A 16347-nucleotide genomic window follows, 5' to 3' on the forward strand; every position below is an offset into this window, starting at 1 on the left:
TTCTTTTTTTTTCCAGGGTCACTTTTATTGCCATTTTTGTTACTTTGATTCAGGCAAGTGGATTTTTTTTTTTTATTTGTATATTCTTTTTAGCACAGAATCACAGTGGCATCGAGCTTGAAGCCCTTCATCCATTGTGAGGGACACTGCAAGACTGATGGAACTCAGAACACTTATATTTACAGAACACTGACTGCTGAACTACTACATCAGGTGGACGGAAGACTATAGATAACATCTCACAGTGTGATGCAAAGCACATCGAGGAAAAGTTTAAAAATGAAGTACCAACAGTGCTAGTGTGAAGTATCCCTCTCCAAAGCTGAATAAGAAAGGGCGAGAAATGCCTACCTACAGCTCATACACAATAAATAAAAAATATTACAGTATTCTTTGAACTCATAAAATTTTCCATATTATGCAACCAGCTGACCAATATACAGTTTACATCCTAATTAATGTGACATCCTGAAAAACATTTCTGGAATCATGCACCGTTCAGATTCATTCAAAATGTGTTAATTTAATCACTGTAGTTATTTCCTTTGAAGAGAAGATACAGTCAAGAAAAAAAAAACTTTTGGCAGAGCACAAAAATGACACAATACATGAAGTTTTTTTTTTTTTTTTTGCAAGATTTCATTTTTTTTTTTTTTTTTTTTACATTTTTACTCACTGAACCACCCAGGCCAAGTGGACTGTGTATCCAGATAAAATACATAAGTTCTGCTTCGGACGCCCATTTGGGATCCTTTTGGCTTCACTTTTTCTTTCACAATCACATTAGCAGCTTCACTAAAGGCTCCTTCAGCTGCAGAGATCTTTTGCCCTCTGCCCTTTGGTACTTATGTAAGGTGAGCGTCCTTTTTCTGGAGCTTATAACTTGGAATTCCCTTTTTGAGCGTGAATAAAAAAATATAAATAACATATCTGTTCCAGGACCCCATAATTATGAGTAAATAGGAACCCCTTATGAAAATGTAATGAGGCTCTGGGTGGTCAGGGAAATAAGCATAAGGTGAAAACACACCGAATGAACATGGTAGCACTTGATAATGAAATTAAAATCCATTCAATGTGCTATCCCTTGTCAGCTCCCTTCCGATGCTGCATTGCAGCACTTCAGTAGTACAATTCTCCTTTATCAAAATTACATACTGCATCGAACTCTTAACATATAGCACACAAAGATATCTTGTATGTATTTCTTTATACGTATAAGCAAAATAAAAGCCATCACAAAATAAATCTCTGATTTATTTCACAAGATGTAAAAAGAAGTTGTCGTTCTAACACGATTAAAAAGTGCTAGCCAGATTACATTACAACAATGTGCAAATGTAGTTTGCAGCCATTCGGTATTTAGTCTATTTTACATTCTAATTATATTTATTATGTTACAATGTTGTTGTTGTTTTTTTTGTTCATATGATGTTAAGAGTGTACGGCAGAATTCCCACAGATAATCTCATGACCAGTGCGTTCAAAGATCTGGCCTTTTTATTAAAATATCCACCTTCACAATGGGCTCTGATTTAAGACAAGTAATAAAAAAAAAAAGGCAAAGTTTGGCAACTAAATGTCAACCCCTTTTTGTAAACGGCCTGATGCTGCCTTAGAACTCGAAAGTTGAGGTGGATTAGAAGCTCTCTGGACATTTTCTAGTTGGAAAATATTAAAGGGCTGTGTATATTTTCATGGCAACTAAAAGTGTGCCCTGCTCAGACAGAGCAAGAAGGAAAACTTACGGCTATTTGGCACTTGACATGTCTCCAACTGAACATTGAGGTCTTCAGTCTTTCCACTTTTGACAGGTTTGGCAACCATTTCATTGTGGTCAGGGATACCAATGTTACGTCCCCCAAAAATGCCCCACTTGGTAGATTCTCAGGTTTTTCAGGTTAAGTCAAACATGCGCGGTATGTTTATCTTTTTTTTGGTTTGAGAATTTGAGATCATACCTCATGAACTGCTGACGCTTGTAAAACGGGAATGATTTATTACGCTTGACATGGCCAAACGAATGAATGATGAGCGTCAAATTGTAAAGTGATACTTTCTGGCTGTGTGACAATGCTGTGGGGGAAACTGATTTTCCCCTTGAATCGTTGAGGTTAAAAAAGCCCCCAAAATAAATAATAATAATAATGTCTGCTATCGATGTACATTGTTTGCATGATTCTGCATACCCCTTCACACAAGATATGTCTCGGAACAGTGTTTCATTGTAAGGATGCCCACATCAGATGGTGAGGGATGATCTATGGGAATTCTGCCCGGCCGCGGGTGATGGAGTGCTCCACCCATTTTATTTCCGGCCTCCGAAAACAAGGCAGTGTGGTACTTACTGAGACCCTACTACAATGATAACTGCAGCCGAAATGAACATCTCTGCGGCGAGACCTAGATTTCTACCACCTTGTTTTCGGAGACCACGCTACATTTGCCTACATCACACTCTCAAAGATGATGACCTTGTTCTCCTCAGAGCCTGGAGAAAGTGAGGCCAGGCTTTTGAATTCAGCATCGGGAGCCATGTACTCAAGGTGATGGGAACCCCATACTGGTTTGGTCAGATTTTTCCAACGCTGAAAAACACACATAAAAAGATACGTGTTTAGCTAATCAAAGATTAGATTCTGGTTGACATTGGGTGTGTAAAGCACACCCAAGAACAACAACTTTCTACAATACATTATATTGTATTGGGTGGTAGTAGCCTAGTGGGTAAGACACTTGCCTATGAACCAGAAGACCCAGGTTCAAATTCCACTTACTACCATTGTGTCCTTGAGCAAGACACATAACCCTAAATTGCTCCAGGGGGGGGACTGTCCCTGTAACTACTGATTGTAAGTCGCTCTGGATAAGGGCGTCTGATCAATGCTCACTGACTAATTTTTTGTTTCAAAAATGTAAAAAACAGACTTGTCGGTACAAACCTCTTTGAATGTTCCTTTTGCTCCAGAGAGCCTGTACACCAGGCTGATGGGGATGCAGAGCATCGAGGAAAGAGCCAGACACCAGCCAATCACTTCACCCCACCACGGGTACACGTACACATTGTTGTAGGTAAGAGGCTTGTAGTTCAAAAGATGAAACAGGAAGATACCCTGAGGGGAAGAAAGAAACAAAAATGACCATTTCTTTTTACAGAGGGAACTCCCTCTGTAATTAGAAGTGTGAATGTATATATTTGTTTGTTAAAAATCGATAAATATTCAGCCGAACGTGTTTAGGGGGGTCCTGAAGAATAGCAAATTCGCTTACCATGCAAACACATGGAGTAATAAACGACCAGCACCACTTCATCCAAGGGAAAGGCCGGTAACCGATCATACGAGCAATGTCATCCATAAACCTGTCAGCACCTACAACACAGGTTCATCATGTGTTGGGTACTTGTGCAATCTCAGAAATCGTGAGTAGTGGTGGGAGTTGAACGAAAACTTACCATAGACCCAGGCGACAACTACGCATTCCCAGAATGCCTGCCACAACAGGGTCATTCCACTGGCTGAGTAATAGTCAAAAAGTTGGAAGACGTACATTCCTCCCTGCAAACACATGGAGGGAAAAGTAAACAGTCTGAACAGCCAAACATTCATCCATACGGGCCAATTTTCTGATTTAGGACTAACCTGCGTAACCATGGACAGATCTATTATGAAACACAGTAAACAGCTGATCGCTACGGCGATTTCACGCTGGTAGCGCATGTAATACTTTCCAGGGAAGAGATCGAGGATCCCTGTCACGAAACCTTCAACTCCAACAAACTGCAGTAAAAAAGGAGAAACACAGTCGGCTGATATTAGCCTGACCTGCTATGAACTGAAACACAACTAAAAAAAATGACACGATTGACGTTTTCAGGTCTCAGTGGAGGAATCGTATAGCTGCTGCTGTCACTCATATTTAGCCACTAAGGGGGAAAGAATTATAGGATACTGAGAAAGTTGTGGGAATCAGGGAATTTTGGCAATGTCCAGAGGTAAGATTATATAATGTGAGAAATGGACAGATACAGATAGTTCAATGTATAATTGTCTTAGTGTGTTTCTTATATCTAACAATTCTAGTCCAATTTTATGGATAGTTTTTTCATTGCTTGCTACGGCACATCCAAAGTTCAAGGTTGAAATGTTGTCTGGCTTTTTCGCTGATAAACATATGTTAAAATGAAAAGAATAAAAAAGCATGAGCACACGGTTTTAAATGTCCAGAGGGAACTGACCTGACTGTCAAGTCCCAGCAGCAGCAGCATGAAGAAGAAGAGCGCTGCCCACACCGGAGCCACGGGCATTAGAGATACCGCCTTCGGGTACGCGATGAACGCCAAGCCAGGGCCTGCGGGGCAAAGGGAGGGGTAAGAGACTCAACGCTACAGGTTGATGTTAGACCTCCATACACTGACTGCCGCACACACACCCACACACACACACACACTCAGAGACTGCACAGTGTGAGAAGGAATGAAAGAAAGAAAGAAAGAAAGAAAGAAAGAAAGAAAGAAAGAAGGAAAGAATGAGTAAAGGAAGGAAAGTAGGAAGGAAGGAAGAAAGGAAAGAGGCACCTGAGAGAGGTGGATTGTGAGGGGATTGTGTGTGTGGTGAGGTCGGTTCAGTGTTTTAACATTTGCTTTTGGACAGATTTGGTGAAAGGGGGTGCTCTCATCCACACAAGGGCCAAGCAGGTTAGTTGTTAGAGTCTTTGGCACTTCACTGTTGAATTGCATCTTGAGGTCTGTGGCTTTAATAAACTGGGGTGGGAGCGCCTGGTTAGAGGTACGTTTCCTACCAGACGATTTGGTTAAAAGCTGAATTTACTCATCAGCAGCCTAGACAACACCAAAAGCACAGATTTATTTCTGGCTTAGCCTTATATATATAGTCTTCAGCCATAAACTTTCCGTTAAATAGAACATGGCATTATAAATAATGTAACCATAACAACGCACCAGTTCCTAATAGTAAATGTACAGGGTTGGGTAAAATGCTTCAGAAATAATATAATAGTGATAATTGAATACTGAATATATTGCTAAATTGTATTCAGTAATGCATTCTTATCCAGTACATTAAGCAATGTGTTCATATTACTTTTAGAAATGTATGTGTAAAACAGCTTTATCACGGCTGTATCGTTACATGTTATCATTATATTATCATTTTTCTTAGGCAATACAGCTGTAAATGAATCAGCCCGAATATAGATAAATTTTTTTTTTAACACGATTTGTTATTGACATATTAGTGCATGTGAGTTTAACAACTAATTAAAAGTGACCGCAGTTTTAGACTGAAATAGGGGACATATTAGCATCAACATGAATATGATTTTCACTGTCATCCACAGCTACACTTAATTTGCAAAGCAGATAACATTTTGGATTTTACAGCAGATGCTGGACTGAATACGATGTACCCACACCCAGTAAAAGAGCCACTCTCTTATAATCTCACCAAACATAAAGGGTTTTGGCTTTTTTGTGTTTGTCCTACCCAACTGAATTTTTGAAGACTGTACATATATTTTGTCATTAATTATTTATTTAATTTTAAAAGTTTTCATTTGTAGGGCATTTTAAAAATGTTAATCATTTTAATATATCTTTTTTTAAACAGGTTTCATTATTAAATGTTCAATTTTTTTTTTATCTACTGCATATAATTGCTATGTTATTTGAGTTGCTGAGTGATGTGTATGTCTGCAGAACGACATTGTTCTTTTTAGCAAAAGCCACTTAGTCGCTGGCACGTGCATGTTCCCCACACGGCTCAGCACTCCCACACTCAATTCACGTTAATGTTAGTTCTACGGCAGGCGCTGATGAAAGTGGGTCGAGGGGCGTACCTCCTACAGTTGTTAATATTGCAACATATTTTATGTGTGCATGAGTGTCATTTATAGCCACAAGATATAAATCCATTTTTAATTGTGTAAAATACGATTCTCTTTACTTGATGACACCATATATGGCAAGTGATAAAACGTAAATGCTTATATTACCCAGTGTAGGCTCATACAGAAATCATACAAAAAGAATGAAAGAAATTAACGCAGTTTTTTTGGTCTTCCCAGCAACAGAATGACTAACTCTTTCGAAATCTGTGTGGGGGTTTAGTATGGTTAGATTTGGGACGTCAGGACCTGTGACGGCTCATTTTTGGTTGGGTGATTTCCTGCTCTGCCCTGTTCTGCGGGATGGGAAAATGCTGTAACTTGACTCCTGCACTGGCTGTATCTGGGTGTAAATGCTTTCATTAGATATCAGAAGTTTACCTGCGGCAGCAGTCAGCTCCAGGACCCCTCTTGAAATCGAGATGTGCACATCTCAAGAGGCAAAATTCCTGGTTAAATAATCCTTAAATTAATATTTAAATAAATTAAAAAATATAGATATATTATGAAGATAGCTTTGAATCACAGATATAGAAAAGTCTGTCAAAAAAAGGTCATATTGATCAAGGGGGTCTTTGAGGGTTTTGCAAAAGCCTCATTAAAACGGGATTTTAAAAGTAAAAAATAATTAGACAAACTTTAACTAAAAAAATGCATGTCATAACACAAATATCCTGGATAATGCGTGACAGCATAACTCGCTCCTAATATCTATCATCACGTGAACGCAGAGTGCTCAAACTCACATTTACTGCACAAACACAGACAACACAATCAAACTACCACGACTGCTCTCTCTCTCTGTCTAATACACACACACACACAAACACACACACACACACATACACGCGTACACACAACATAAAACAAAATCACTACTTCATCCCTACAGTGCACCATTCACAACATTTTAATGACATCTGTGTATGTGAGGACTGAGATGACCTGAGATGATTGAGGGACATGCACACTTCGCCTCTCTGCCTACTGAGGTCTGCGTACAGCGTTCTGATGTCAATCAGATGTCAGTTGTTACAGTAACACGCTTTGAGACGTGCCTGAGGAAAACTCAGCGTCCCCAAAGGTCACGCTCTTGCCAATCTCTGTTTTCAGTACATGCTGTGCTTCGCTTTGCATCAACAAGCCCGGTGGTTTAGATTTAGTCTGCTGCTGTAAGGCGAAACTATACCACCGAGGTGACCAGCAGTAGACTTTGTGTGCAGAAACGGAAAATGTCAGCGACCAAAAGACACCAATGATCTCTGAAGTGCAAATGGGCAAAATTTCACGGTGTGATCTCGACACAACGGTCACCTTCACATTGAGTTCAGATGCATATCAGCTGATTAGGTTTCAGAGACCACCGCGGGTGAACTTTTTCAGGCCGTATCAATGTCATTTTCTCAAGGATGCCACATCCATCATGTCTCAAGCCTCAAAAGGTGCTGAATTACAATTAAACCTCTGAGTTCCTCATACGGTTCCTGAGCCTTCGCTAAATTAAGGTTTAATCGCTCTGGGGAGGGCAGAAGTTTCCGTTAAATGCAGTCTCATGCAGTTGGGATTATGATGAGTCTGTTACGTTCTGCAGAACTTTTGAGAGTTCCTTTAAGGTCAGTACTGAGGTCCTTGGTAGAACCTTATCCTTATATACGTGAGACCAAGAACGTATTACTGTTCCAATAGGACACATGGAAATTAAACTCTTTGGCATGCCAAGGACGTCAAAAGTTGGGCTTATGATGAGTCTGTTATGTTCTGCAGAACTCATAACTTTTGGGGGGCTCCTTTAAACTCAGTCGTAGCAACGTGAAAACTATATACTGAGGTCCTTGGTAGAACCTTGCGGGACTTATACCCTGATCATTACGTACTGGACACCAAGGCCTTATTAATGTTCCACATTATTACATGGGAATGAAACTCTTTGGCATGCGGAGGATGGCAAAATACAGCTAATGTCACCTGAGTCACACACTATAATGCTTTCAAATATGACAAAATAGGGCTGGGCGATATGACCAAGATTTTTCTGATGAACCTAAATGTTGCATCTACTTGTTAATTTTATGTTAGGAAATGCATACACATGTTGGAAATGTGCTCATTGCAAAATATTGCCCAGCCCTACAAGCACAAAAATGGGATGGAGAGTTTTTAGTGTTGATGTTTGGTGCAGGATTAAACTTTAAAGGTGTAGAGACGTCATGGCTGCGGCTACATGGGCACTTGGCAAGAAGACTCATTACAACCAAACTTTACAAAGCACATTATATGAAAACATGCCATTTACGCGTCGGTCAACTGAGGCTGTACAAAAAATGGTGGTTATGTGTGATCTTCCAATTGCAAATGGTTCGTGTCACCACGCAAAACTAGAATTACTCCAACAGACAATATTTTCAATATTTTTAAAGACAATTCCATCAGTCATGGCCAGAATTTACTGCGACCTCTTTTCTAATTACTTGAGAAAATCAATTACAGTATAACTGCCATTTTTCAGTGAAACATTGCTTCCTTTCTTCCTTCCCATTTGGTCATATCACTTGTGAAAGACAAAATCCCATACAAATGGCAAAAGGATTTGTATCACACATAAAGGCCTCGTCATCAAGTAAAGAAAACAGACAAAGGCTACTAATGTCGATTCCAAAATGTTCATTCTCGTCTCTGTCACATTGCTGTGTGTGAACTTGCTTGCCGTAATCAGTGCTAGCATGCGTTGGCACTATGGAATACATGCAGTTTTAAGTTCCATGCCATACCCCAACACCCTCATTTTTATAGTCTGCTTTATAATAATTAGCTGTGATGTGTCACTAAAACAATCTGCCTTCTCCTTCTCAGTCCACTCTGAACAGATCTACGTAAAATCTAGCAAGCAAGCACACACATAAACACACACATTTATACTGACACAAGACAGACATGTGCACGCACACACACACACACACACACACACACACATACATACATATATACATACACACATACACGTCATGTAACCAATTATGGCAATTCAAAATAACAGAAACCCTGTTTTTTTTAAGTTAATGCACATAATTAAATTAAATAATATGCCCAATTTACTCTCACACACACACACACACACACACACACACAAGAACAAAACCTATACATTCTATACCATAACGTCTGACCTGGTGCTTTTTTCATACTCATATTCGTGTACAGTAATTTACCATAATTTCACACACACAAGCTTAGACGTAATTATTATTCATAATGCACACACACACAAAAAAACCCCATTCTGGTGTCTCAAAAGCTGATCACAATTCATTTAGAATTGCACTGTTTGTAGGACACTGCAGTTTCAGACAGCGTAAATGCTGCAAGCGGACGTGCCGCACATTACCTGATTCCGCCACTTTGGAAATGTCCACTCCCTGCTCGGAGGCCATGAAGCCCAGGATGGAGAACACGACAAAGCCGGCGAAGAAGCTGGTGCCGCTGTTGATAAGAGCCAGCACAAATGCGTCCCTGGGCAAAGCAACGCAGATGCCAGCAATGAGATGGAGGTCATGGTGAACAGTAAATTGCGCATTGTTGTAGATTTATTTATATAGGTGTAAATAAAGGTGGTAGTAGACAAATCACAGGTTCAAAACCCACTTGTCAATTGACGCTACCATTGTGTCCCTGAGCAAGACACTTAACGCTGAGTGTCTCCAGGGGGATGTCCCTGTAACTACTGATTGTACATTGGATAAGGGTGTCTGTAAATGTATATTCTTTGTGCCTTTTTTGTAACTGTAAAACTGGAGCCATGTCATCTTGTATCATCTCCCTGTATAGATGTATATAGCGGAGTTGAAAATAAAGTTCACTTTGACATTGACTATTTCTAACAGACTTTGGTGGTAGTAGCCTAGTGGGTAACACACTCGCCTATGAACCAGAAGTCCCAGGTTCAAACCCCACTTACTACCATTGTGTCCCTGAGCAAGACACTTAACTCTAAGTGTCTCCAGGGGGGGACTGTCCCTGTAACTACTGATTGTAAGTCGCTCTGGATAAGGGCGTCTGATAAATGCTGTAAATGTAAATGACTTAAGACCATTGGTGTGATGAAGGTGACCTCCTGGACTCACTTATAGCAGTCGTTGTTGAATCTGTTGTAGCTGCCCAGTGCAGTGAGGGCTCCCAGGCCAATTGCGTAAGAGAAGAAAATCTGCGTGCCTGCATCAATCCACACCTGGAAACACGAAAGGCGGGGGCATTACACACTTTCATCGTTTCCACCAGACAATAACGACGGGGCTGATGTACTGTAGCACTGTTACCTGAGGTTCCGCGAGCTTCGACCAATCAGGCTTAATGTAGTACAAGATTCCGTCGTAGGCACCAGGTAGAGTCACGCCTCTCACCAGCAGGATAATCAGGACAACATACGGGAACGTGGCAGTAAAATAGACAATCTGAAAGAAGAAAAATGTGATATTTATCTGGATTATCTGGAACTTTAATTGCAAATACAAAACATTTAACACACAAGAACGGAACTTAATTAACTTCCAGATTCAAACCACAGAACCTAGAAAAGCAACTTAAGCAACCATGTTAACCAGCTGAACACCCTGTAGACTAATTTGACCAACTAGTTTGACCATATTGATCAATGTATATTGTGTTTTTGTGGTTTATTGGTCATACCGGTAAGCTGGTTGTTGAGCTAGTTAAACCAGCTTCTGGCCTTCTTAAGTTGTGTTTTCACTGTTGAGTTGGTCATGCCAGCTAAAACTAGCTAAAACCAACTAGCAGAATGACCAGTTAAATCTAGTGTAGATGTTTAAGATGGACCAGCAACTTTAACCATCTCGAGTTGTTTTTTTCAAAAGTTTACTTGGACATAACACATTATGTTGTAGGACAATTGTATCAGGACAATTACAATCCCAGCTTAAGAATAGCCTATTTCATGCTAATGAAATAGGCTAACACAAAAAAGCAAGAACAACAGGCATGACCCAGCTACCCTTAAACTAATTTTATGTTCTTGTCGTTGTGGACTTATGTCTCAATTGCGCAAACGTTGCTTAGGTACAGCTAAAGCTAGTGCTAATGCTATTTGAAGCTATTTTTGTTGCTAATAGGAGCTCAGAGACAAACCTGTGGGACAATAAAGCACAATCAATTTTTTGCTTGTGCGCTGACATTTTTTTCTCGCTGTTTGTACCGCACACTGCAACACACCTGCTTACACACGCTGAATGGCGGCCATATGAGTGAGGTTGAATATTTCACCGTATGCTTGACTCTCCCCGACAGTAATGAGGTCACGCGCGGCCTTATCTAATCTCTCGGACAATTCAAACAGCGTTTGCTGCGTGCACAGTGCCCGTAAGAAAGTTACGGGGCATGTTGCAGAAGACTCCTTCTGGCCTGGAGTCAGGCCTCCGCTGCGACCTGCCAGAGTATCGCTGTCCACGTGATGTTGATACATGTCCAAAGTGGGACACACAGCCTGTGCCAAGCCCTTTTTGTGGGAAAACTGTCCCATATCATTACTATTCATGGACTTCACTTGCCCCTACAGTCAAGGTCGGGGGGTTCACCAGAGACCACAGCTACTTTAAAGGACGCTGAACGCAAGCAATTGTCCTCTGTCCTATCGTGGGGAGGCAATGCAGCACTGCGGCGGCCCGAACATTCCCTGAGCGGACAGACACTGTCTGAGCCGGACAGACACTGGGGAGTCGGAACAATGAATCAATGGAAATGAGATTAGCTCCGTCTTAGCTCCACATTCTACATGTAGGGATAGAATGAGGCTGGGCCTCGCGGAGGGGGCTCATTTGGTAGCACGTTACAGTTGCAGTCGGTTCCTTCTGTGAAAATGTCTAACGTGAAGTACGCAGGGACAGTTATCTGACGGCTGGTGAGCAGGAGCATTACTTTGAGTACCACTATTATCAGTAAAACAAAGAATACAGTATTTTGGCATAAACAGTATTAGTCGGAAGTGGGAGTCATGTGATTTTTTTTTTTTATTATGTTTGATTAGGTTTTTTTGCAAAGACGACATGCTGTGAAGTCCAGTTTGCTGCATTTGCAGAAAACCCTACTGTCTTTGGTGAACAAGGCTGTCCTTAAGGGCAGCTGGGCTGCTTATTCCACGCTGGTATGAATAAGAGCATTGGGAAAATAATGCCGTCATTTACAGCCCCGGTGACAGAGGAGCTGAATGAGCAGGCGAGAGGCAGCTGGACTCATTTTCTCGTGGCTCATGTGATCCCGCCTCTACAGCGCACAACATGGCTGTCGGCCATCAGCACGAGGGCCCGGTCACGTCTCACTGCAGACTATCTGGGCCGGCGAGCCAATCACAGCCGAGCACTCTGACAGGGCACTCCATGATATTTTACAACCACGCCCCCACACCCCCCACACGAATGACGTTGCCATGGCGACCTTCTGCCTCAACGTTGCACTACTGTAGCAGGGGGAGGGGGGTGGAGATATGCGAATCAAGGTTAGAGGGAGGGAGGAGGGAAAAAAAAAAAACCACACTGTGTGCTTTATTCACTCGCAAGTGACAAATAAGGAGAAAAAGAGACATGCAGGGTGACACGTCCAGGCTGTCACAAGATGGAGAGTCATCAGTCATCTCAAATAGCCGAAGATAGTCTGTCCGGTCCTTTTTTAAATCTCAGGGGGTTCTAATGATTCTGGACAATCTCCCTTTTCACAGTCTCTAAGCCTTTTTATTTCAATTCCTATAAGCTGGTGAAAACGTGAGTCATACTGACACGAGTTATATAAAGCAGTACGTGTTATGAAATCTTTTATTTTTCGCCAGCGTTGCACTTGTTGGTCTGACCTCTGAAGATGTAGATGTAGACGGCACGATTGCTCATCCCGAGTGCGAGCTTTATTATTATGTTACGTAAGGCTGGCAGAGCCACAGTGGTGGCGTCTCAGGCCCTGGCTGGCGACCAGTTGGCTGGACCCGGGTTTTCACCTGTGCTCGTACCTAAGAGGGTGGGGTGGGGGGTGGCCATCAGCTTTCCTTCGCCTAATTCCCCCGGTGATGGGGATTACCTTGCCTGTCGACTTGACCCCCTTCCACACACAGAAGTACACCATCACCCACACGGCCAGGAGGCACAGCATCAGCTCCCAGTTGAAGGCACCCGGTTGGTCCAGTCCCTCAGAGATGTTCAACACCTTGTTCCTGAAAAAAACAAAAAACGGGACAAAACCCTCACATGTATCGCATAATAACCGCAGTGCATTTATAATGTATATGAGAGTAGCAGCCAAAACCATTCATTTCATTTTCAATCATATATAAAGCACCAACGTTCTGTTTGAACAATAACCTACGCAAAGGCAACATAATAAGGGCAGAACAATAAAATATTTAAAAGTAATTGACAGAAAACAATGCTGCCTTTTGTAGCAGAGTTTTTACTAAGGCTTTGTTTATTTACAGGTTTAAATATTCTCTGATTTACAATTTGCTACTATAGCTATGCTGAATGTGTTTTTAAATAGCGCATTCATTTTTATCTGTGAAGATGTCGCTGCTATCTATTTTGGCTGCTACAAGTCAACTGCTGATGCATATGTGACCTTCACACCGCGGTCTATCTCTAAACTAGTCCTAAGGGAGCCGGAGAACAAATGTTTTGCTCTTCATAATGCTGAGAGTTGCATTCCTCGGTACAACCAGCTGGCAAAGTGAGCAAATGCAAAACTGTGGCACAGAGCGGAGGATGCAGGCCGATCGAGGAAAATCAAGTGGGAAGATGCTTATTTCGTATTTAAAAAAAACCCCAAAAAACACTCACTCCCAAAATTCGATGATGGGAGAACGGCCGTCGGCTAACTCTTCGCACGTCAGGTTGCCAAAGGTGGCGTTGCCAATGGTGCCGTTCTGGCATTCGTCGTGGCGGAAGATCTCAATGCAGTGCTCCGTGTTCCACGGGTTATCACAGCTGGACCAGGGCAGGGTGGAGTTGAACGACTTTATCAAGTAGTAGAAGCCCCAGGCCAGGACCATGATGTAGTATGTGTTGCAGAAGAACACAATCACCATTGAGGCAAATCCCAATCCTGTAAATAAAAGCGTATTTATTTCATTGTACTAATGAAGCTGATATGTGTGCCATTGTACATGGTCATGTATGCCATTCATCAGACGCCCTTATCCATCAGTAGTTACAGGGACAGTCCCCCCCTGGAGACACTAAGTGTCAAGTGTCTTGCTCAGGGACACAATGGTAGTAAGTGGGATTTGAACCTGGGTCTTCTGGTTCATAGGCGAGTGTGTTACCCACTAGGCTACTACCGCCCTTATATGGTCATATTATATACGGTTAAAGGAATGCCTCCCACTGTGAGTAGGGCCTTGTTTGTCGCCTTATTCCCAGTTAATAATTCAGCATGAACCCCACATGGCGTAGTTACGCGAGGGTAACGGAGAGGGGCTTTTCTTTAAATGTCGTTATCTGTACAGAGGCAGAACGTTACCTTTGAAAAGTGGCGCGATATTCCAGACGTTGATGCTCCCTGCCTTCATGAACTGCCCGAGCGCGATCTCCAGGAAGAAGATGGGAATACCGCCCAGGAATATAAACAGCACGTAAGGAATGAGGAACACTCCTAATGGAGAGAGGGGAGAGGGGGACACACGGTGAGACCTTTTTGGCTGATCCGTCATGTCATGTTCTAGCCGCAGGCGGTCGGCGTGAGGGAAAGCGCCGTGCCGTTCTGATGCTTAGAACACGTGCGGTGAAGGAATTCTCGTTTCAGAACGAGGAGCGAGGGCCTCGTTCGCCATGTCTCCCGGACAACAGCGGCGTGACGCCGTCCCACGCGCTGCACGAGCGCCACGGAGCTTCGGACTGACGGCGTCAGCAGCATACGGCGGCGGGGGAGGGGGGATGAGCAGGCAGCAGCCGTCGTGCAGATTTCCCATTGAAACACGCTCAGTGAAGGTCCAGATGATGTCACCGCACCAACAGCCCTCCCCCCATCACCAATGCTGCCAGTCACCCCCCCCCCAACCCCCACCGGGAGAGCGAGTGGGTAAAACGTTACGCGAAGTGGCACCCGTTATGTAATGCCGGCTCTGCAGGCTGCCCAGACCGGTCCTGGACGAGAGGCAATGTCCCGGCCGGTCAGTCATGCACTTCTGCAGAAATATGCAGAATATATGCAGATATGAAAATGAGGGTTAAACGAGATCCCGAGTCTGTTCATCCAGAGGAACGTGACGAGGGTGACGTCTGACAGCGAGACGCCTTCTGATGAACTGCGTACAATGCCAGCCACAGTCGGAGGCTCCCTGTCACCATTTTGCGGCAGGCGTGTGACGCGAACACGTTCGTCCCGCCGCTTGGGCCGCGTCGAGGTATGCAGACGTGGGTTCGGAGAGAGGGGGCGAAGGAAATGGAAGCTGATTTGCACACAAAGAGCGCACTATGGAGACGGATGATGCGCTAGAATGGGACCGCCAGCTCGGTGACTCGAGGCGGAAATGGGACGTGGCGATGCCACGCGGGTGAGTCACACACACACACACACACACACACACACACACACACACACACACACACACACCTCCATTACATGGAGAAAAGCAGCTAAGGAGGCTCTGATGCAGATTTAACCCATTATATTCTGTGCTTATTTCCTCGTTTACACAATAGCTGTATTAATCGTAACGTTATTAAAAAAATACACAGCAGAGAATTTCAAGGGCAAATTGTTTGCCTAATAGGTGAAGAAAATACCCCCGAAGCAAGAGATACGACAAAAATCTATAAAATATCCTGTTACCTTATTTACATATTCAATGTTAACGTGCTACAGTTTCATTTAAAAACCCCACACGATATATACTGTGAAATTCCATTCATCCCATTCATCCCATCTGCACTAATCAGGTCAGGGGTGTAGGCAGTGATGGATATAATGATGAATAATTATAGACCTCAATAATTCACAGACAGTTCACAACACATTACGCGCAAAAATTACTAATTATATTTCTCTCTCTCTCTATTATATATATATATATATATATATATATATAAAACACACACACAAAACGACTGTATGAATATGTCATGGCATGATATATGTCATGATAAAATATGAATGACATTTTCTCCACTGCACAGCTGAGCCGGGACAGGGCAGGTGCATCAGCCTCGCTATAAAGGGACCGCGCAAGAGAAGAAAATAAGCCAGGAGACATCTGAAATGAGAATTTCTGTAGAGGCGATAGTGCTATAAATACCTTCCCCCACCCCCTTCTCATCCCCCATGCGCCCTCACACGCTCACAACACACACACACACACACACACACACACACACACACACACGCGTATATGGCCCCTTAATCAGCACCTGCCAATATCTCCCGACCTCTGTGATTGGTCGGCACGTTACCGTGAAGGCTGCA

The 16347-nt window shown here is 42.8% G+C and overlaps 2 protein-coding genes across 2 annotated transcripts in view; one reads left to right on the plus strand and one right to left on the minus strand.

The window, feature by feature from the left end:
- The window catches only part of slc6a8 (solute carrier family 6 member 8), a 20587-nt gene continuing 4240 nt past the window's right edge, over positions 1-16347 (minus strand). The window contains exons 2-13 of the mRNA XM_028993287.1: positions 14407-14538; positions 13725-13989; positions 12973-13105; positions 10215-10349; positions 10023-10126; positions 9287-9411; positions 4238-4350; positions 3642-3779; positions 3455-3557; positions 3271-3371; positions 2943-3113; positions 1-2588 (exon numbers count right to left, since the gene is read on the minus strand). Coding sequence (XP_028849120.1) covers positions 2448-2588; positions 2943-3113; positions 3271-3371; positions 3455-3557; positions 3642-3779; positions 4238-4350; positions 9287-9411; positions 10023-10126; positions 10215-10349; positions 12973-13105; positions 13725-13989; positions 14407-14538 — 1661 coding nt within the window. The 3' untranslated portion in view covers positions 1-2447. The remainder of the gene's footprint in view (positions 2589-2942; positions 3114-3270; positions 3372-3454; positions 3558-3641; positions 3780-4237; positions 4351-9286; positions 9412-10022; positions 10127-10214; positions 10350-12972; positions 13106-13724; positions 13990-14406; positions 14539-16347) is intronic.
- pnck (pregnancy up-regulated nonubiquitous CaM kinase) overlaps positions 15014-16347 on the plus strand; it is a 20054-nt gene continuing 18720 nt past the window's right edge. Inside the window, exon 1 of the mRNA XM_028993290.1 lies at positions 15014-15439. The gene's annotated coding sequence lies outside the window, so the exon portion shown is untranslated. The remainder of the gene's footprint in view (positions 15440-16347) is intronic.

This window comes from Denticeps clupeoides, chromosome 10, assembly GCF_900700375.1.
Source record: "Denticeps clupeoides chromosome 10, fDenClu1.1, whole genome shotgun sequence".
NCBI lineage: Eukaryota > Metazoa > Chordata > Actinopteri > Clupeiformes > Denticipitidae > Denticeps > Denticeps clupeoides.